The sequence below is a fragment of the Aulonocara stuartgranti genome (genome assembly GCF_965226115.1).
Source record: "Aulonocara stuartgranti genome assembly, chromosome: 4".
In the NCBI taxonomy this organism is placed as follows: Eukaryota; Metazoa; Chordata; class Actinopteri; order Cichliformes; family Cichlidae; genus Aulonocara; species Aulonocara stuartgranti.
In genome coordinates this window covers 1,759,205-1,781,455 of record NC_138942.1, presented here as the reverse complement: position 1 = coordinate 1,781,455, position 22,251 = coordinate 1,759,205, and the positions used below count along the sequence as shown (strand labels likewise).

Here is a 22,251-nt window from a genome sequence, read left to right as displayed (position 1 = left end):
AGGAACAAAAACATAATACTCCAGAAACACGCTTTGCCGATCCGATCAGCTGTTCATAACACTTCCTACGTTGGCATAGACGTCAGCGCGAACTTTTGCATTTCCTCCATTACCTGCCCGAAACCGGAAGTGACGTCATTTTCGCGGAAATGTAGTCTTTTTTACCATCAGGGCCTCAGGGCCTATACTGGTCTTTTTAAAAGTTATCTTTGACTTTATGGCTTTCTGTGTCGTTTCTGGGATGCTTAGGACTCATATTGCACTGCTGGAAATAGTTTATTTTGATGCATATGCTGCTTTTTTGCAAATTTGCAGTATAATATTTATTTTCGTTTTTCCTGCAGTGTATAAAATTGGTGTATTTCAAAAATAAAACTATGAAGACACTCAAAATAAATTTCCTGTGGTGGGAAACTATTTTGTGCAACTTTTTTGTATTTACAGTTTTGAGGGATAAGCCTCTTAAATTTCTCTAACTACAAATATATGTTAAAAAAGCAAAAACGATTTTCAATTTTTTTGTAGTTTATTGCACTTTTTTGCAATTTATGTAATTACTATGCACTTAATGAATACATATTATTAAAATCTGGGCTATAATGGTTGTATTGATGTATAGCAACTTGAAATGCTCCCAAAAATGGCTCCACAGCATGTAAAAATATAATATAAGCTCTGGCGGACTTGGTTCTATGGTAGGTCTTAAAGGGTTAAACAGGTTTTACAAAGAGAAAGAATCTGCTGCAGTTCCACTAACGTCCAGCAGGCTCCAGCAGTGAGTCAGTCCCCATAGACTCCCATGTTCAAACGTTACAGCAGAAAGAAACACGTTTACAGCCTGATACAGACTTCCATCTGCTATATACAGTCTATGATACGATGAAGCATCAAAAGTCATCCTCACGGTTTCCTCTCTCTGCTCTATTCTCGTCTCGCCCTCAGCTTCCCTCTCCGACTGCCATGGGTGAAGCCCTGAGAGGAATTTCCTGCTACTTACGAGAGGTAAAGCTTCAACTTTCCATCTGCCCAGTTTGAAGTGCAGGTCTCACAGCAGACTCAAAGTCATGTGATCACCACAGTCATCAGCTTTGTGAGGTGATCACATGACCAAAGTACTAATGCTAAACACGCTGTGCTGTGCAAACTCTTCATTCTTGTACAGCAGTGGGAGGCATGCAGTAATGAATTATCACTGAGCATCATCCGGCTGTGCTGTCTGTCTAAAACGAGCGCTCCTGCCTTTTTGAAGTATTTATATGATGTTTTCTAAACGCGTGGCTGCAGATGCCTGTGCTCTGACAGGGAGGGTTTGATCTCTGGAGTTCCTTGTTGGCGTCCTGTGGTGCTGCTGAACACTCATTAGGACCTTACACTGACGCTCGCTCAGCAGAAACTGGTCCTTCTGTGGTGAGCTTAATCAAACTGACTTGTTTGGCGATGATTTTTACACAAACTGGACCTCTCTGCAAAACTCAGCTGAGAGTATGTGTAATGCTTTAATGCTCTGGGTGAGTACAGCGTAAATCAATCAGTTCTTTGATCCCAGCTTTAGGCCCTCTGGGGGGGGCGTGGCCTGTTTCAGTGGAAACTGAAATGACACTGTGCACAGTGTGTTGTGTTCTGGCTTTGATGAGTGGACCTGATCACACAAACTCATGACACATCCAGTTTCACCGTCTGAAGCTACATAGATGTCCAAGTTCATGGGCTGCTTCCTCCTGAGGCCGATTACGTCACGGCGACGCAACGAAGGCTGCCCTAATTCGTAGACTCCTCCAAATGCATCCTCCTTTTCCCCGAATTTGAAGGATGGGTTGGGTGTGTTCTTCGTGGCCCACCATATCTCAGAATTCATAGCGCGGCCCAGCCAATTCCAGTTTCCAACAATGGCGGCAGCTGCTTAGTTTTAATATTACTCTTATTAATCTTTCTGGGTCACAAAATAAACTTTTAAAATATTTTCTGGTGAGAATGTCGCTGTGTAAACTTCAAATATCTGCTCTGTTTATCAAGACATCACATATTTGCAAAAGTTTATTAAACTCCACCGAGACAGCGGTGACGCAAATCTGAAGGCTCGACCGTCCCATTTCACAGCCGCTCACTTCCGGCCTACCCGACCTTCTGAGGACCCGGCCCACGTAGACCCCGAAGGCCGGGTCCTCAGGAGGATGCAGCCCATGAATTTGGACACGACCTTAGAGCAGGTGAGCAGGGCAGGAAGTCAACCACAGGAACAGCAGAGAGAATCATATCAGTTTTCAAAATAAAAGACCCAGGAGCAAAAACAGAAACAGACTCAGAGTGGGTGTAGTTCAGAGGTCAAACCTACAGAAAGGATTTGTTGTTATGGAGCGTATCCCAGCAGTCAAAGCACTGAGACAGGTTCAATCCACAGTCTCAACAGACAAAAGCAGTATCCAGTGGATCTACTTTCTGCTAAAGAAATAGTCCCACCAGTGAGAAATCCCAGTTTAAGCCCAGATTACACCTCATTTCTGCTGTTACTGGTTGCACAGCATTATTAGTTAGAGCTGTCGGTGCATCGGATCTCTGAAAGACGACTTCGGCTGTTCCCGTCCTGACGAGACGGTTGTCATGGGGAATAAGTCTCCAGAGCTCGACCTTCCTGAATAAATCCAGCGTGTTGAGTCGAATGTGAGTCATGCTCTGAAACGCTGATAACAGGAGAGGTCGGAGGAATTAATGCTCTAATTAACCCCGTTTCTGTGTTTAGACCAGTGTGTTTCTTGAAGTCGGGGACGCTGCAGAGTGCTGACTCTCTCTAAGCTGTCAGGGCTCCTCGTCTTTATTCATCAGAATCCAGAGAGCTGCGAAGGAAGCATAATCTGCATGATGAGGAGCTGAGCGAGGAAGCTGAGAGAGTGTGTCTCTGTCTTTAAGTGATATTTGCTGTGAAGTGGATTCAAAACATTTATAGAGGAGAGGCTCTTTGGATTCCCCTCCGACATCATCAAGCTCTATGAGAAGCTCCTCAGGAGGAGGCGGTTAAACATTTCCCTGCAGGGCTGTTTTCACATGTTGATGCTAATGAGAGCCGTTTTAATTGATGAGTTTATTTTCAGCAAAATATTAAAATTAGCTAAAAGTTCCCAGATGAAGGGAAAATAAAATCTGAGATATAAAATAGAAACATGAAAGGCTCATCAGAGCAGGCCCTCCTCAAACCCCAAATATTTACCCCTCACTTCCTCCTTTGTCTGAACCTAGCTGTTTAAGCTCCTCCCTCTCTAAGCCAACTTTCCTCTGATTGGCTGGTGCTCACAAACAACAAAACCTTCTGCTACTACAACCACGACCCAAAGTACTGCAGAAACTCACCGCTGGATCCAAAGATTCAAGACAAAAAGATCATTTATCACATTTTACGCACACAAAGCTACAAGCATGCGTTTGGTCTTCCTCGGACGGGAAGTCCAAGGCCTCGAGTAACAACCCAGGCTGTCAGCTGATTGGTTTTTGACTCCTTCGGAGCCCCCGGGGGTTTTGCCGTGTCTCACATTTCGCTGCAGTTCATTTAGATTCAGCTCCACCTCATTCAGTCTCCCTAAAATAAATTGCCTGCCAATTTCTTTTGAAAACAGGCAACTGCAAACTCGGTGTTCTCCACATCCTGCAGTGTACTGCAGACCTCGTTTTGGAGGAAGCAAATTCAAAGGCTGCTCCAAATGTTCTGATTATATCAGGAGCGAGTGTGGAAATGTAAAGTAACAGCTCCACGGGTGTGAAAACAAAACAAACCCAGGCTCTATCGATCTGTCTCCACCCGTCCTCTCAAAGTGCACGTCCAACCAAATCAACAGAAACAAAGTGCAGCGTGGCAGTAAGTTCAGTTTGAACAGTAAAAGGTGAAAGGTCGCCGTGTTAAGATCGTGGAGGCTACACATGTGGTTCACAGTCTACACCACACCTGGCGGCTCATTACCTGGACGGTGTCCCGTAATTAAAAAAACAAAAAACAGATGGTGAGAAACAAACAGCGCAGTTAGGACATCCAGGATCTGTGGGACGGGATGACCTGAGTTTGAGTAACCTGCAGGTCGCTGTTATCAGACCATGTGTGGCCGATTCGAGCTTGCGGACTTCACAGTGCACCTGCAGTGCAGTCTGATCATTAATGAACAGCTGTTAATTAGACTTTTCCCTGATCGTACCTGTGGGATCTCCGTAATGATGGAAATCAGTGTGTGACCGCGAGACGGGTCACATGATCACACAGCAGGTGAGCCTCTGCGATCCAGGTGTTGTCCAAGTGTTTTTCAGAGGACGAGCCCGGAGATGTTCTGGGTGTGTTGTTCTGAAGATATGAAGCACGAGTCGGCGAGAGGACACTGGGAGTCAATCAACACATCTACAGAAATAATGAGGACAACTGAGCTGCAGCTTTAACGCCATTAAAATACAAAACACAGCAGCTGGGCTGAGAGTCTTAACGATCGCTGTCACAGGAAGTGATTCACAGCAAGGCGGGACCACAGGAAGTCGACCACACTGAGCAACTTCAAGCAACGACCGCAGAAATTAGCGATCTGTACTGGGAGGATGCAGTTGGTTGTCATATGACAGGGAGGTAAATTAATTAGATTGTTACCAAGGGAACCAAGAGCATGAAATGTCGACAAAGCACCAAGCGACTGATGAATCGCTTCCTGTTGGACGCCAGGGCGCTCGGAGTGATGAGCCAGTGGAGGATGGGGCGCACCCTTGTGGTGAGGCTGATGATTTTCCAGTCGATCGACGTTCCTACACTCACGTTTGGGCCGGAGCGCCGGGTCGTGAGAGAACAACAGGGCTGCATCTGCCATAGCTTCTGTCCGTGGGGGGGCGCAGACATCTGGAGGAGAGCCTCCTTTGTGTTGCTGAGTGGATCAGGATGCTTCGCCTTGGAGGTTTTTCCAGCTGGGAGGAAAATTGCTGAACATGGAGACACAAAGCATCTTTGCGGTGAAATAGTCACAAAGCTGATTATCAGACATTAAATTTTGGTGGTAGTGAGCATGAATACATAAATAAAGGAAAAGGAAAGGAAGTATGTTTCATGCCCTGAGGAAGCTGGGAGACGTTCATAGTTAATAACACTAAACCATAAGTGTTGTTGCCATTGCACATTGCACTTCTTTGATGAAAAATCTAGGTTGTTTTATCAGGCTTATATTATATTATTTTGGTGAGTGTATGTGATGTGTTGGTTGTCTGTTTGTTTGTTTGTACGGACATACTGCAAATCAATTTCCTGTTAGGGACAATAAAGTTACCATTGACCATTGACCATTGGTCACCATGGCAACCATGAAAGAAAACATCTAAAAGATGTTTTTGCAAACGTAACTCAGTTCAGTTCAACTTTATAAAGTATTAGTAGTGTAAGGTAATGTGTATGTGACCAAGTATGTGACCAAGTGGTTGGCGGGGTTACACAAAAAATAATAAAATGACAACGCCACCTATGGGAATTTCACCCCCAGGAAATATATATTTAAGAAAAATAGATAAAAGCAAATAAAAGAGGCCGCACAGATTCAAGGATGCACACCGAGGCAGGTTGGAAAAAATAAAGAGTAAAATATTAGGAAAAAGAAATGTAGTGTTGTAGTTTACAGTGTCCTAAAGTTACAATAAAACAATCGTGGAACTGGGACTTACCAGTGGACCCAAAAGAAAATCACTACAGCTGGCACCCAGTGCTGTACAAAAGTGTGCAAACGACCCGACAATCAGACAACCTGTGAGCACTTGGCAAGAGTGGGAAGGAAAAACTCCCTGTTAATAATTTAACCCAGCAGTTATGATGCCTAACGTTAACCCAGCCACGTATTTTAAATGAATGAAGAATTAAAAAGGGAAGGTCTGTGACAGCACCTCTAACCTCCAAATATGGACATTTTTTGTTTTCTGAATGTGGAAAATATTAAATTATTAATATTTAAACTTGTGATTATTTCATGAAGTGTGTGTTGTACATCAGGCACAGGAAATCCTCAGGGTCCTCCAGGGGAAGTGGAAAGTGTTTCCTTTACGATCGTAGTTGGACTAATTATTTGTCTCTCTGTTTCTGTCTCCTACATTTAAAACTTTAACTTTTTAAAAAACACTTTACATGATTCAGTCCATTTACTCCACTAACTGGAATATTCCCACATGAATCTGAGGAAGTGTGTTGTTAGAGGTTTGATGTCTGCAGTAATTTATCTTGGGCAGAATTTCTGTGTTGGGTTCAGAGAATGAGAAACTCCGAGCCAGGAAACAATAAGAGCTCAAACTAATGAGAAAAATCTGAGACAGCACAGGACCGAAGACGGGACGGGAGCACCGAGACTGGACGCGCCGCCGGCGCCGCTGGAGATACGTGTCATCAAAGAACCCGAGGCTGTGCCAGAAGCAGCAGGCCGGAGAGGATGCGTCTGCAGAAAAACGAGAGCTAATTCATCACCTGAGCTGAAAGTGACAGCGGGAGGGAAAAAGGCGACAGATGACGAGTTAAAACCCACCGAGAGGTCTGGATGGTCGGCGGGGAGCCCGCAGTGACTCGTGCTTTGTTCCTGAGTAGTCTGGAGACAAAGATGTCTTCCCCCCGCTGAGCTCATGGTTCAGGACATAAATACAGAGCGTAACATCTTCAGACTCAGTCAGACTGAAAGAAACCTCTCTGGGTTTTAATATTTCAGTCAGGCACAGTTTAATTTCACCTTTCCTGTTGGTTACAGGGTCAGGCGCTCCGTGAAGCGAGGCACGTGTAAACACAACCTCTGCTGAACGCCCAGTTCGGTGTTTGTTTCTCCCACTTTCATGAGTTTATGCTCGCAGTTTAAAATGGAAGAAACTTGTTTTTTACACTAATCAGATGTTGTAGTGGTCTCCCACAGACCTCCGACGGCTTCCTCCGACATCCAGCTGCAGAAGTTGGTGGTAGATCCTTGAAGTCGGGTGGTTCACGGGCAGATCCTTGGACTTCATCTGCTCATCCCCAAACGGTGACGGCAGACTGCTCCTTCTTGATCCTAGTTCAGCTGAAGGTTTCTTCCTGTTAAAAGGGAGTTTTTCCTTCCCACTGTCACCATAGTGCTGCTCATATGGGGTCATATGATTGTTGGGTTTTCTCTGTATCTGTTATTGTAGGGTCTACCTTACAATATAAAGCACCTGGAGGCGACTGTTGTGATTTGGCGCTTGTTCTAAAGTGTCCCATGGATGGGACTTGTGATCTGCTGTGGGACCGTGAGGCCACCAACTCTGAGCTGTGTTTAGCACGAGCAGGTGCAGTGCTAAGTTAGCAGCTAATCCTGCTAAACAGTGTGCATCCGCAGACTGAGAGCATGACAAAGACACACCTGTGGCTCAGTGACATCCAATCAAAATTCTAGAATTTCACTGCCCGCTAAAGCTGGAGCTCAGCCTTATTGGACAGTTTGTTACTACAGTAACCTCACAGCAAACATATGATTGGTCATTAAAGATGCTCCAAAAAGCTCCAACAGCACAAACGCAGTCCAGAGGTCCAGTTCAGGTGAAGCTATCAGACAGCTACACCTGTGTCTCCATCCACCTGTCAGTCAGAGGCCACGCCCCTAATAATGCTAGCTTTAAACATGTGAGTTATAAAAAAACATGTTACTGTTGAAAAGTTTTAACAGGAGAGTCTATGGGGACTGACTCACTGCTGCCTCTGCTGGACATCAGAGGAACTGCAGCTTTGTTTCGTCTGTCTGTACCTCAGGCCTCGGATTCGTACTCACATCACAGTTAAAACAACATGAATCCCAGCTGCTGTGCTCTGAGGTGGAAGCCAAGGGGCAGATTTTGGTGCTGAAAGATTGCCCTAACAAACACTTTGACAACTCTGGACTCCTGATTGTTTTTTCAGACACATTCGTGGCCCGTGTGTGAAATGTAGGGAGTGTGACCTCATCACAGCCCACTCCTCCTGCTCGGAGGATTTCAGATCCTGACGTGTCTCTCACAGATTCCCGGGAGGTCACTGATCCAGGATCAGCAGCAAAGACGAGTCAGTGCATCCTTTACAATTTATGTTTGGGCCTCAGCGGGTCAGGCGATCGGGGGCTCTGAGTCTATTTTCAGAGGTTCATTTCTGCTCTCTGCGATGCGCTCTTCATCACTCCTCTCCATGTGGGCAGATAAAGTTGGCAGAGCGGAGTGAAACCCATTATCTGAATTAGTCCTCATTATACGCTCTCTGACTGAGATCATTTCCAGTGAATTAAACCATCATGAGTTGAAACTACTTCTCATTTTCTCTTGGATGAGTCCTTCAGGACCTCTGGGCGTCTCCGAGCCGCAGGTTTGAAACGCGATGCCCTCCCACCGACCCCAGGGACCCTCGGGACCTCGTGTTATAAGTCTGTCGCGACGGTCACTAAACTGTACCTGCACATGTCCGAGGGGATGACCGTGTGCTCTGATCGCTAATAATGATCAGAAAGACACAACAGTGCAACAGAAAAGTGCAACAATCACTGTGTGTTGTGCAAAAAGTACCTTGATGTATGAGCACAGAGCTGATTGATCCTAATCCATCTATATGTATAATCATATATATGATTATATCACTGTATACAGATTAGGTATATAAATCCCTGATTCTCACTTGTTGCTAATCGTCCTGCTGGTTGACGCTGACGCGTTGAACCTTCACTTCCTGTTCTGATTTTCTGGATGTTTCCCGTCTGTGACGTTTAAAAACAAGGTGGAGGGGCTGCTGTCTTTGGGTGATTAAAGAAACATGTATTCAGAGCCGTGTCTTCGTTTGAAAGGAATGAGCTTTGGTGTCGAGTCGAACTCTTTTACAGATTAGATTCACGCGGCGTGGACGACGCAGGCTCAGCTCGCTGCTGCTGTTGTTTTTTTATTTGTTTAAAGGGCTGCAAGCTCATTAGCCGCCTGCGCCCGCCTCTGCGGTCGTACAGGTGTTTTCACAAAGACGGACGCTCGGGGGTGTTTTACTGTTGCTGTTTTCAGCCAATTGGCCTCAGCGCGGAGACAAACAGATCTTTACCTAATGACTCACCTTCAGTCTGAAAATCCAACCCAGACACACACAGCTGCTCGGAGTCTCTCCGGGGATTAGAGGAGCTCCTTCTCCGGGCTCATTTTCCACGTTTTCTCTGTGGAAATGAAGTAATTTGATTGATTAGCAGTGCAATTAAAAGGCTGAGTGTTTTCCCTTTTTAGAGGCTTACACAAAAAGTCCAATTAAACTAATTTTAGCGACACAGAATATGTATAATTACATCCCTCAGCTCAAAAAAGACATCAGTATTTATTACACATCATAATGTGTTGCAGTTAATGTTTGCTCTGCCATTAATAGTTATTATTTTTTATGTGGGCGGCTGGATGAAAAAGGTTTCAATTCCCCCTGCAGCTGTAAAACAGGAGTTGGGGCTGCAGAGCCTCATGACTTTGGCTTTGTAGTTTTGGCGTCTTCAGCCATGCAGACAAACTGGTTTGATTAATCCAGTTAATCCAGCTAAATGTACTCACAGCGTAATATGTGATGACGAGAGACGGAGAAAGCATCAGTTTATGTTACAGTGCATTCACATTTCCAACAACAGCAAAAGAAACAATGTGTTCAAGCTGGTAAAATATTGTTGTGAAAAACACAGAATGAGTTGATGTTGGCGACCTCGTCTCACAGTCAAAGACAGACGCAGTGGCCGTGACATCACTCGCTGGTCACTGATGCCCTGCTGTGAAACCTTGATGTGCAGCTCTGTGATGTGACTCGGAGGAGCGCCTCATTTTCAGGCTCATTGGAGTCATTGGACCTGAGCACGCAGTGTCACACCTCAGGTTTTTGAAACACAGCATGACGGAGCTGAAATAAACTTTACGTTTTTATTCAGTGTGACCAGAAACAAGCGACTGGGCAGATAAACCCAGCAGGTATACAGAGGTCAGAGGTTCTATCGGGTAGGAAGTCTTTCATCGCCACCTGGTGGCAAACGTTCCCTGAAGGCAGCAACAGCAACCTTGAGGGAACGTTCCCTAAAGGCTCCCTAAATGTTGCATTTCCGACTGTTCCCTGAAGGTTGTGTCTGTAGGATCTCTAAGGGAACTCTAAGGAGCCTTCAGGGAACGTTCCCTAAAGCTTTGCAACCAAGCAGCTGCTCTCTTATGGACATTTTAGGCTCTCGTTGCCTAGGTTACACTCTAATGTATTCATGGTAGCTCTTTCACTCGCGCCGCTGAAATCTGAGAAACGTTTATCGGAGTCCCGCCACTTCCTGTCACAAGCGTTTTTTTGCTGATGTCACTGAATGTCGTTTGCTTTCTGCGGTCTCGGGTTATCAGGTCACTCCTGGTGTGTACGCAGCTTCAAGCACCACACTGACTTCATGTTTCCGAGCCCCGAATCCTCGTCCATGTTTTTTCCGTCTGCGTTGCGTGACTGTGAGCTTAGCTTTCAGCCGCATTACCAAAAGACAGCTCACTGAATCCTCTGTCAACATCTGTCAACATCAGTCCATAGTTTCCTTCCTGATGTGAACTCCGTGTTGATGCTGGCAGTAGAAGAAAGATGTCAAATCCTTTTTGGACTTAAGTGGAAAATTCACAGAGCCGTTCAGGTGGAGATCAGTCCACAGGCTGTTTGAGGCAGTCAAAAGCATTTAATACATGAAAAGTTGGGTGAAGCACACTGAAGCAGAGTTTGCAGCGTGATAAACCATCTCTCAGGTGCTTTTGCTGCTTTTCAGTCTCATGGAAAACATCAAACAGCAGATTTTAAATCCTTTCCTGCTGCCGGTTTATCTGGATGACCCGTGCAGCTCAGACCTTTCCCTTTCAAAGTCGAGCGTGGAAGCTTCAGTCTGCGCGCCGGCTGTACGTCACCCACTCACCTGGAACGTGAACCTCCGGTGTGATGACATTTCCTGCAGCAGAGGAGTCATTGAAGTGTGGATGGGAGTTTCACTTTGTAGACTCTGATTTCAGCTGGGAGTGTTTACAAAGTGCATCGCCCTCTGTTTGGTGGGCGGGAGAGAAATCCTGCCAGGCCCTGCTGGTTCCCAGTAAAAGCCATCGATCTGCTCATTCCCGACCTCTTTTCCTTTTTTTAGCTGCAGCTCTTCGTGTCAAATGGTGGAAAGTGAGCTCGCTGGAGCTGAATACCAACTCAGACCGTAGGAGGCGGTTAGTACACGGCTTAAATAAAATCTCTGCCCTTTCATTTTCCCTTCACAGAGTTCCAAACTGAAGCTTTTGTCTTTTTAAAGCGCAGTGAAAGGTCGAAGTGTGAATTAGGCCAAGGTCCAGGTGATAAACTGAGCACGCTCAGTAGGGCTGTAATGAGAACGGCGGGAGTGATGGAGTGAACCCGTGGCATCTGACGGGGACAGGAAAGCTCCCCCCGGGAGAAGGGCGAGGCAGAGACGGAGGATTAAACTATCGATCTTCGTACCTTCTGCTGTGCCGTGATCAGAGAGATCAAATCGAAGACCTGCTGTGAGACGAGTTTTAACGAACGCCATCGCTGTGGAGACGTGTCTGTTTGATCTCCTCCATCTGTGGGAACATTTTAAAGAAACAAAAATCTATTTGTTTCTTTAATATGAGAATCTTGGACTTACGTTTTAGTGAGGTTTCAGAAATGTGCAGTAATTTCAACCCTTTCAGGATAAAACTGTGGCCTCTGTAGAGGACAGCAGGACTACAGGAGCAGGGATGAGGTGGAGGAGGGTCAGATGTTAGGAGGAGGAAGGTGAAAGTTCAGAGGAGGTGGATCTGTGGCAAAATAATTACACCTGAAGTCCTGCAGAGGGAACCATCTGCATCCTTGTTGCATAAATCTTGGCCCACAGTCCAGAGCAGCCAGGGATCAAACCACCAACCTTTAAACCAGGGGCGTCCAACTGCAGGCCTCAAAGCCCGGTGTCCTGCAGGTTTTAGACGTGTCCTTGATCCAACACAGCTGTTTTAAATGTCCTGAAGTTCTCCAGAAGCTGGTAATGAACTAATCATTAGATTCAGGTGTGTTGACCCAGGGTGAGATCTAAACCCTGCAGTTCCCCACCCCCGCACGGCTTCCTAAGACTCAGCCTTCTTCACCTGCTGGTTCAGGCTGAGAGTAAAACCTGTGCTCCAGGTGAGGCTCGAACTCACAACCTCGGCATCGCTCTGCTGAATACTGTCGTATAAGTACCGCGCGCTGACTGATTGCGCCACTGGAGCATCAGCTGCACTGGGCTGACCTGAAACTGTCTGTCAGGCGATCATCTGATGGCGTTTGAGCCTCTGATGCTGTGGGACTGTGCATAACAATGTCTGAATAAGTCGAATTTTAATGCCACACTTTGGATAAAGCCCTTGGATTAAAGCTGCGTGTCTGCACTTCGATCACAGCTGATGGTTTAAAAGCTGCTGTGGCGAAGGACAGAGACAAAACTGCAATAATGCGTCAGCATTCAGAGCTCGTGGACCAAAGTGCTTCACAGCAGACAGACCTGACAGCGCTGCCTGTGCCCACTCCCACAGGTCACATGGGTATTGGACTCTGGATCACCGCCACTCTTTGCTTTCATTGACACACAGGGAACTGTGACAGATGTGAAATCCTCACCTGTCAGGCCAAAAACAGCATTCCTGCCTCACAGCGTGGCCTCTTCTGTGGAAATAATGAACAGAGCTCTTTGTAGACGCGGTCATTATAAATCTGGCAGCCTCACACTCAAAGAGAACACACAGGGCTTCCATGTCACAGCGACTCTCTGGTTCCCGGTTCAAGAGCGTTCTCACCTGTGGGAGCCGGTCTGCAATATGAACTCTGAAACACCTGAAGCGAAACCATCAAAGCAGCTGAAGCAGGAGAAACTGAAGCTCCGAAGGGAAATTAATCCAAAGCGTCTGATGTTAGATTCACATCAGGCAACTTTCCTCAAGTCTTCAACTTCTTTCTGCAGCAAGAGTCCTGACAGGGACTAGAAAGAGAGAGCAGATTTCTCCTGTTTTGGCTTCCTGTTAAATCCAGAATTCAAAATCCTGCTCCTCACATACAAGGTCTTAAATAATCAGGCCCCACCTTATCTTAATGACCTTGTAGTACCATATCACCCTATTAGAGCACTTCGCTCTCGCTCTGCAGGCCTACTTGTTGTTCCTAGAGTATTTAAAAGTAGAATGGGAGGCAGAGCCTTCAGTTTTCAGGCCCCTCTTCTGTGGAACCAGCTTCCAGTTTGGATTCAGGAGACAGACACTATCTCTACTTTCAAGATTAGGCTTCAAACTTTCCTTTTTGCTAAAGCATATAGTTAGGGCTGGACCAGGTGACCCTGAATCCTCCCTTAGTGATGCTGCAATAGACGTAGGCTACCGGGGTTTCCCATGATGCACTGGGTGTTTCTTCTTCACTCACTATGTGTTAACAGACCTCTCTGCATTGAATCATATCTGTTATTAACCTCTGTCTCTCTTCCACAGCATGTCTTTATCCTGTCTTCCTTCTCTCACCCCAACCAATCACAGCAGATGGCCCCGCCCCTCCCTGAGCCTGGTTCTGCTGGAGGTTTCTTCCTGTTAAAAGGGAGTTTTTCCTTCCCACTGTCGCCAAAGTGCTGCTCATAGGGGGTCATATGATTGTTGGGTTTTTCTGTGTTGTTGTGATTTGGCGCAGAATCACAAACATGGTTTCACAGGCTGTTGTAATGTAAGCTGTCAGTTACAGAGCAGCAATGTCCAGCATAAATTGAGACTATAGCTCAGAGAAACCTCTGCTGAAGTTTATTTCATGGTTAAGTTTTACATACAGTACATATGTTTATGAAGGGTCAGTGTTTTTCTCCTCAGGCACGGAGACTGTGCAGGAAAGACCACCAGCTTAATGTGACTCCACACGCTGTAGCTCATATACCTCTGCAATGAGATGATATGCGTCTGTGTGTGTGTGTGTGTGTGTGTCTGTGTCTGTGTGTGTGTGTGTGTGTGTGTGTGTGTGTCTGTGTGTGTGTGTCTGTGTGTCTGTGTGTGTGTGTGTGTGTGTCTCTGTCTGCAAAGGCGATAGCTCGAAAACATTTTAATGAATTCTGATAAAACTCTGTGGCGTGTTGAGCGAGCTCATATTAACAATCATTAAAATTCCTTCCATCCACCGAGGTCAACGTCCTGATTTATTGGTGGAAAAATGATAAAAAGGCCTTAAAACGTAGAAACTGTGATTGTTGTGTGCTGTCAGCATGTAGAAAGCATAAAGATTTAAAGCGAGCCCTGATAACAGCTCGCAATTCCATATTTTCCCCACTGACAGGAAAATAAAGGGAAATGTTCCCAGCTGTTCCGACACGGATGATGAAGAGCTTCAGCTCTTTGCTTACATGTCTGCAGTTAATAACTATAATAATATAATAATTAATATAATTATAAATATAATTTGTTATATTATGAAGACATAACCAGGTCAGATGGTGACATCATCACAGTGAGAGATCATTATTAAAAAACAGTTTCGCCTGCTTTACGTTTACACTGCAGAATCAGCTCAGTGTGGAAAAACGCCTCCTCCACATAATCCTGGTGAAAACAAGGCTGGCAGACTCTTCTTCTCTGGGGTTTAATGGCAGCTGGCAATGGTGTGATGAACACCCGGTGCAGAGTTCAAATCTACATGTCCAGTTGCACATTCGTTGCTTTTGTATTTATTACATTTACAACCCTAAAACTTTCATTTGTTTAACCCGATGAAAAAACCCAAAGGATCTTCAGGGAACGTTCCCCAAAGGTTCCCTGACCGTTACTGCTTGCTGGGGTAAAGGGTTTAAAACATGGACGTTAAAATGAAGCGTAAATGCCTTAAACCCTGCTTCTACCTGAAGGCCACCAGGTGGCTGTGATTGCAGAAAGACTTCCTGTGCTGTGAGAAAACAGCTTGATGATGAGTTAGTTCCATCTTCATCGTCCTCTGCACACGTGAAAACCATCCCAGGCTAACCTGAGCTGTCACATGACGCACCTGACACGACTTCCCTGATAACGGTGTAATCTTGTCCGCAGTGGGAGAACGAGCAGCTGCACAGCCTGGAGGAGCGAGGTCGTCTTCTCCTCTCCCTTCAGTTCCTGCCTCCGGTCAGTCTGGAGGATAAAGCCGTAGAAGGTGGAGGTGAAGGCCCTCGCAACGGGGGTCTCTGTGTGGGCGTGAAGCGCTGCGCCCACTTGGCAGCCATGGATGTTAACGGATTCTCCGACCCCTACGTGAAAATGTAAGAGCCCCACGTGTGTGTGTGTGTGTGAGTCCAAGACTAAATTCATTTTCCTTTGAAATCATGAACGGTGCTGTTCATTGGCTGTGGATGGGTCTGATTTAGACCAATCAGTTTGCGTATCAGGCTGTTTGTTTCAGCTGTGAATAGGGATGGGTATCGTTTAGGTTTTATCCGATACCGGTACCAAACCGGTACTTTTGAAACGGTGCCGGTGCTTAAAGAATGGAGAACACAAACTTTGTCCAAAAACCTCTCATGTTCAGCTGTTTTTTTGTAAAAAGATAACAATGTTAGCCTTTTCTGCAGCTATGGGGCATATATGGTATCACTCTTGGCTGGAAGCAGTGCTTAAACAATGGAAAAAACAAACTTTGTCCAAAAACCTCTCATGTTTAACTGTTTTCCTCTTTTTCTTTGGTCATTTTAGCCTTTTTAGCCAGGGTGAAGGGAGTATCTGCCATCAAACAAGAAGACAGCCGCATGTAACTACCACGGTGTTTGCTAGTTCACCTTACATGCATTAACGTAATAACGTGGTTAGCCTACTCAACGTAAATTACACTCGAACAACATTAAACTACTCACGCAGAGAAGAACGGCTGCTGCTGCATCATCATCCTCATCATTTCTGCTACACTGGCAGGGCTAGGGGCCAGGACTCTCCTCTTCGGGTTTTTGGGGGATGTTGCTAACTCCGGGTCCGATAACAGGCACCACACCCGCAGTAGATGCGCTCGGTGTGAGGACTGACTCACGGCTGCCTCTGCTGGACACTAGGGGGACTGCAGGTTTCATCGTTAGTTTTTATGTCCCAAAGGTGGAAAAAGATCCCAACCATAACCTGCAGGGGGCGCTGCAGTCCTGTGTTCATGCTGTCTTCAGCAGTAAAACTTTTTTGAAGAATTTTACAGATTAAGCGATCGGAGTGAAGACAAAGCTCAGAGTTCTCCAAAGGAATCAGAAAAAGTCTTTTTGGACTGATCTGAACTGCCGCTCATTATAAAAAATTCTTCTGTAAATATATTTTGTATAACGAAACAAAAGGTCTTCATTCAGACACATTAAAAATATTTTTTAGTTCAGTGTGTTTTGCTTTTAGGCACTAAGAGGTTACTTCTAATCAGTGAGAGCTTTTTAATTCCTAATTTGTACCTAAACTTTTACATTTCCAGCCAGATATATTTATTTAAAGAAGAAAAGTCATATTTTGGAGATATTTTGGCGTGTTTGAGCAGTGAAGTGCCTTTTTGTGGAAAAGCTTCTGTTAATGTTTCAGCATTTTGGCCGTTAACCAAAAAGATAATGGTCTCCCCGAGTAACTGTTTAAAAGCAGGGCTGGTGAGTGGTGCTGGTCGGCACGTTGGTCCAGAATGAAAACAAAGATTTCTTTGTTTTTTTCTGCGGTTTCCTCCCTGCAGCCATCGCTGAGGACTTAACCCGACACTTCTGCCTGAAAAAGACAATTAAAAGCTGGAGTTTTGCCATCTTATTAACTTTTGCAAATCAAGGAAGCAGTTATTGTTTAAAAGCTGCGTCTGTTTCCTGGCAGGAAGGATAATTAGCGTGAAGGAGAGAGCATTGCGAGTGGCGTCTCGGCTCTGTCACAGGGAAACACCGGGGGCCGGAGCTTAAAGCTTCTCCTCTGCTTTTGTTTCCTCTCGAGGGACACTCGCTTTGAAGAGGACGACAGTTGTTGTTTTTTTGTTTTTTCCTGTTGCACGCTCGCTGAATACAAACGGAGACGCAGCCAGAACAACTAGTCCTGGTTGGGAGGTTCACATCCCGATAAAGATCGACTTTTACTTTGCCCGCACTCACAGTTTCTCCTCGCCTTCTTCTGGCTGTTCTCCGTCTGTACAGCCCCTCAGAGCATCCTTTTACCTTCTGCTCTAAGAGTTCGGGGCATGATTAGGTTTGGGTTAATCACTTCGCAGTCAGCACTGTAAAACTGACTCGATTATTTCTGCATTACAGCTTCAATAACGATGACTTCCAGGATTTCATCAGACAGCAGCATGAAATTCATCCTGCGCAGAGCGACTGTCGCCTCGGGCTCCCAAACACTCGTTTAATTAAGCTTCATTTACAGTCTATGACTTCAGATCGCTTTGTTTTCTCTCATTAATGCATTTCTTATTAACAGCAACCACACACAACGGAAACATTCACCTCCTCTCCAAGTCACTGATATGATATGAAACTCCCAAACAGAGTAACTGAACGGATCTGTTTAATTAGCTGAATTCAGTCTTTATTTATTTATTATCCCCTTCCTCAGCATTCACAGGACTTTTCCACTGAAACTCTGCAGATATTTCTGTATATTAATAGTTTCTGCAGACACACATATTGATGTTTCTCCTCCTTTTCTGCTTCTGCTGTCAGATACCTGAAGCCCGACATAGAGAAGAAATCCAAGCACAAAACGGCCGTGATGAAAAGGACCCTGAACCCTGAATTTAACGAGGTAAGATCCCCGCAGCTGCTCCCCTCGGCCGAACGGCAGCTCTGCCCTCACACAGCAGTGCTGTTAACAAGCTCGCTCTATTCACCTCAGCGGTTAAAGTTTCATTTATATCGGGTCCGGCTCGCCGACGCCATCGCTGGAGGATGAATCTCCTGCATGTTGTTTTCCTCTCAGAGGAAATAACTCCTGTGTTTCTCCCACATCGGCGGATGATAGACCGACTGCGCTTCTCTGGCACAGAAATGAGTTTTTCTAGCTGGTGATGGAAAAAATTCAAGTGCAAACACTATTTCCTAATTTTATGGAAGAAACTGTAAAATGTATTGCTTTGAAGTATCAATAGATGTTGCTAGAAACATTTTGTTAAGGAGAAGACTTTGGTGAAGTTAGAATATGTGATTTAGGTGTTAAAAGTCCAGTCATGTGGGGGCGGCCAATTAATCGTGGCTCAAGAGTTGGGAGTTCGTCTTGTAATCGGAAGGTTGCCGGTTCGAGCCCCGGCTTGGACAGTCTCGGTCGTTGTGTCCTTGGGCAAGACACTTCACCCGTTGCCTACTGGTGGTGGTCAGAGGGCCCGGTGGCGCCAGTGTCCGGCAGCCTCGCCTCTGTCAGTGCGCCCCAGGGTGGCTGTGGCTACAATGTAGCTGCCATCACCAGTGTGTGAATGTGTGGATGACTGGATGTGTAAAGCGCTTTGGGGTCCTTAGGGACTAGAAAAGCGCTATACAGGCCATTTACCATTTAATCAGGGTATTCCAGTTCTAATCAGGGTAAAGACCCTGCAATATTACAGAGAATCAATATCATTAACAATCACACAAAGCCCTGTGAGCAAGTACTTGGTGACAGTGGGAAGGAAAAACTCCCTTTTAACAGGTTTTAACAGGAAGAAACCTTCAGCAGAACCAGGCTCAGGGAGGTTGAGCTGAGGGGAGGAAGACAGGACAAAAGACATGCTGTGGAAGAGAGCCAGAGATGAATAAGACATCATTTTCCAGCAGCATTGTCTTCCAGTTCCTCCTGAAGCACTTCAAAGCCAAACAAGGTCTCTCTACCAAGTTCCAGATGTACCCCGGGTTCACCTTCTCGACAAAGACAAGGTGGGAGTGACAGACTGGTCTGAACAACGCCACAAAGACGACTTTTCAACACCGAGAGATGAGAACAGGTCGGAAAACTAGTTTGAGGTGTTGACTTGGCCTTGGTCCCAAGATCTCGATCCGACTGAGGAACTGTAGGGTCTGCTGGGAAAATGAGGCCGATCCATGGAGGGCAGAGAACACCTTCAGAAGTCCGCAGAGTTCTCGATGGGTCAAAGCGAGGAGGATCTGTAACATTAGGATCGGTGGATCTGACCAATCAGTGAATTTTAGCTTCCTGATGGGGTTGGAGGGTCTGGTTGCCTCATCTGAGCTGCAGGTCCACCCAGCGTGGAGGACCACCTCTCAGCCCCGTATGCACTCCATCCCTGCATCTCTTCCTCTTGTTTCTGTGTTCACTGCAGGAGTTCTTCTATGAGATCTCCCTGTCAGAGCTGGCCAACAAGACTCTGGAGGTCACAGTGTGGGACTACGACCTGGGCCGCTCCAACGACTTCATAGGTGAGCGAGCGATCAGCCCCATCCACCACTCGCCTGAACCCTGCAGCTTCTTGGGAAGTTGTCAGAAATGTGTTTTGTACTTGCGTGGAGTGTCTCAGTAAGTTTAACATCGTCCTCTGGCTCAGCTGTGAAAAACTGCTGTAAATATTCATGAGTCTAACACATGCTGAGATTAGTGTGTTTAAGCTTATCACTGCATATTTATCACAATTACCATCTGGATTACTGACTTAATTCTTCCGTTTTCATAAACGGTTCCTACTCCGTTAGTATTCTCATGTTTGTCCTCAAACAGCCAGAGAGGACACCTGAGGCGAGACTGTTACGCTAACTGCAGGAAGTCTTCCTGTGCTTCCTTCCTGTTGTTCAGGTGGCGTCTGTCTGAGCTCCAAGTCCCAGGGCGACGCCCTCCGTCACTGGACCGACTGCCTGAAGAACAAGGGCCAAAGGGTGGAGCGGTGGCACATCCTGACCAACGAGCTGCCGCGAACCCTCAGCCACGACTAACCCCGAGCAGCGGCGTCCACGCATGCAGACGGTCGCTGTCGATGTTCACAGAGATTCTCGGGGTTTTTACAGCACAGACGTGAGCGACTTCAGCACAGGAAACAGCGGTAACTTAATGGACGAGTGTATTATAATATGAGCCGCCATGAGAGCAGGGCGAGGCCGGAGCAGCATGGTGGTGTGCCTTCATTATTGATCTGTAAGTCATCTGGAGCAAAGAGGCCGTTGGGTCCATCAGCAGCGTCACATCTGCACTCAGCATCAAAAAACAGGGTCAATCTCCCGACTCATGAAGGGTGGAACTCTCCGGTGACGCGATGTGGCAAACAACATTTACAGAAACTAAGGGGCTGGAAGAGGCATTACAATTAAATTAAAACAAAAACCTCAAACGTTTTGAGAAAAGTTACAAATTTGCCACAAAAAATGAACGTTTTGTAAACAATAATATTATCTTTGACATGTTTTGGCAGCTTTTCATGAACCTTGTTTTAAATTTTACTTAATTTTTTTGTAAATCTGCCCATTTTTCATAAAATTTGTGTATTTGTATCTTTTTAGTTTGTTTGGTTTTCTTATATTTTCACATCAAAAGACTTTTGTCTTTGGGGGTTTTTTTTTCATTCTTATTCATACATTTTCTCTGTTTCCTCTTGAATTTTCCATTTTTTTTGGAGAAGTTTAAATTCTAGTAAATATACAATTTTTCTCATATTTTTTTGCTGTTTTTCTTTAGTAATTTTATATTTTCTCTCGTAAATTTGCCATTTTTTCCCTCATAATCTCGCTCCTCTGCCGAGCCCCTTAGTTGTGATTTTTGCCCTCTCCTGGCCTAATTTGCCATCATAGGAACTCATCAAAGTTAAGAGAAAATGTGTGGAATTTAAGGCTGAAATGGATTTGCATGTTATTTTCCTGTGCATTACGTGTCTGGTGCTCTTTTAAAAAGTAAAAACGAGAAAGTCAAGCAGTCAGAAAATCTCTGTTCTCTGTTTACACTGAACTGTTGTTCCTTTGCTCGAGCACAGTTCAGTCCTGCAGTACTTACACAGCATGCTGTGCCAGGTTTACATGTACGTATAATCCAGACTGTGAGAAACATGCATGGACGTGTCTTGTGTTGCACTATAGCTAACAGCTAAAAGAGCTTTTGGGAGAAACTGAGCGCTAACGTTAGCTAGCTAAAAAGCTGATGGACTTGTAGCAAAGAACAGCTGAGCTGATCCACTTCCTGTTAATCCCATTTGACACAAAATGTCGGCAGTTCAGCAGGAGGCGCTCTGAATGATTTCCCACTGCTCCTGCACAAAACGTCCAAATTTCATTCCAGTTTTAACCGACCTAGCATCCATAACGTGTCTGAACTGAAAGTCTTATGTGACAGTCGGCGCTTTGATAAACGGAATATTTCAGCTCGATGTGCTTCGGCATCGTGGAGTAACGTGTGGAGAGGAAGCTGAACCCATTTAAAGATGAAACACATCAAAATATGGACAACGTGAAGCTTTACGTTTGCTGGTGTAAAGTGGAGTCTTACAGTTGGTGGTGTTTTAACTCATGGGTTCAGGGAGGTCAAAACCTTCCTGCCCTTTGGATGATGCCGTCGTTTTGTTGAGGTTCAGCCGTCACACGGAGGACGTGGGGTTTCTGTTCGCTGTTGTGGATCATTTGGTTTAGTTTTGTTGGTAAAAACTGGTTGAAAATGATGACGAATGTAACTTCAGTTCAGTTACGCCTCCAGTGTAACATTACGTCTGTGGTAATGAGACCTGTTTAAATCAGTGGGTAGCTTTTTCAAGTGTGTTGTTGGGGAAAAAGACTTGACGGGGTGCTTTTCCTTACTGTAGCTGTGGTTTGGGGCCAGAAACACTTTTGATGGAGTTTGGATGCAAAGCTTTATTTTGCGGAGCACCGTGCAAATATCATCCTAACTGCATTTTAAAATAATCTCTGGTAAAAGTTTTTGTTCATATGTATTACTCTGTGGTGACTCAAGCATGTGCGTCAGCGAGGACTCCATCCACAGCAGTGACCACCAGTCTTAAAGGGGATCTATTGCAGTTTTATTCTCTCACATATATACAGATACGTTAAAAATAAGTTTATGGTTTTATTTAACTTTACCTGAAACTAATGACTGACACATAAACTCAGCAGGAAGGGAGGCGAGGGTCCTTTTCTGTGGCCATGACAAAGAATGCAAGTTCCCCTCCCTGTGCAGACATGGAGGTAACGCCCTCGATTACTCTGTCTGCACTCACGAGTGATTAATCACGTGGACGCTTACATGTCACTGGGACTGCTGGATAGTTGGTCGTTTATTCAGCTGTGTGAAAATCCCAGAGGAACCCACCTGGGGGATTAATAAAGTTTTATTTTATCTAATCTAATAACTTTGATCTCAGCCAAACCGATTTACTCACGAACAAATAAAACACTGAAAAAA

The 22,251-nt window shown here is 45.4% G+C and overlaps 1 protein-coding gene and 1 long non-coding RNA gene across 4 annotated transcripts in view; one reads left to right on the top strand and one right to left on the bottom strand.

Moving 5' to 3' along the window:
* doc2a (double C2-like domains, alpha) overlaps positions 1-20,772 on the top strand; it is a 53,027-nt gene extending 32,255 nt beyond the window's left edge. For 2 of the 3 annotated variants that reach the window (XM_082531031.1, XM_082531029.1), the window contains 5 exons: positions 943-1,002; positions 15,022-15,227; positions 17,616-17,697; positions 19,202-19,298; positions 19,669-20,772. In XM_082531031.1, the coding sequence (XP_082387157.1) occupies positions 943-1,002; positions 15,022-15,227; positions 17,616-17,697; positions 19,202-19,298; positions 19,669-19,805 (582 nt within the window). In that variant the 3' untranslated portion in view covers positions 19,806-20,772. The remainder of the gene's footprint in view (positions 1-942; positions 1,003-15,021; positions 15,228-17,615; positions 17,698-19,201; positions 19,299-19,668) is intronic. The other variant, XM_082531030.1, reaches the window with a different exon arrangement.
* LOC309705299 lies at positions 2,478-12,122 on the bottom strand. The gene is made up of 3 exons (XR_014276534.1): positions 11,782-12,122; positions 9,044-9,140; positions 2,478-4,935 (listed from the first exon to the last, which is right to left on the bottom strand). It is a non-coding gene; the product is annotated as an uncharacterized lncRNA (long non-coding RNA).
* Positions 20,773-22,251: the final 1,479 nt, after the last annotated feature.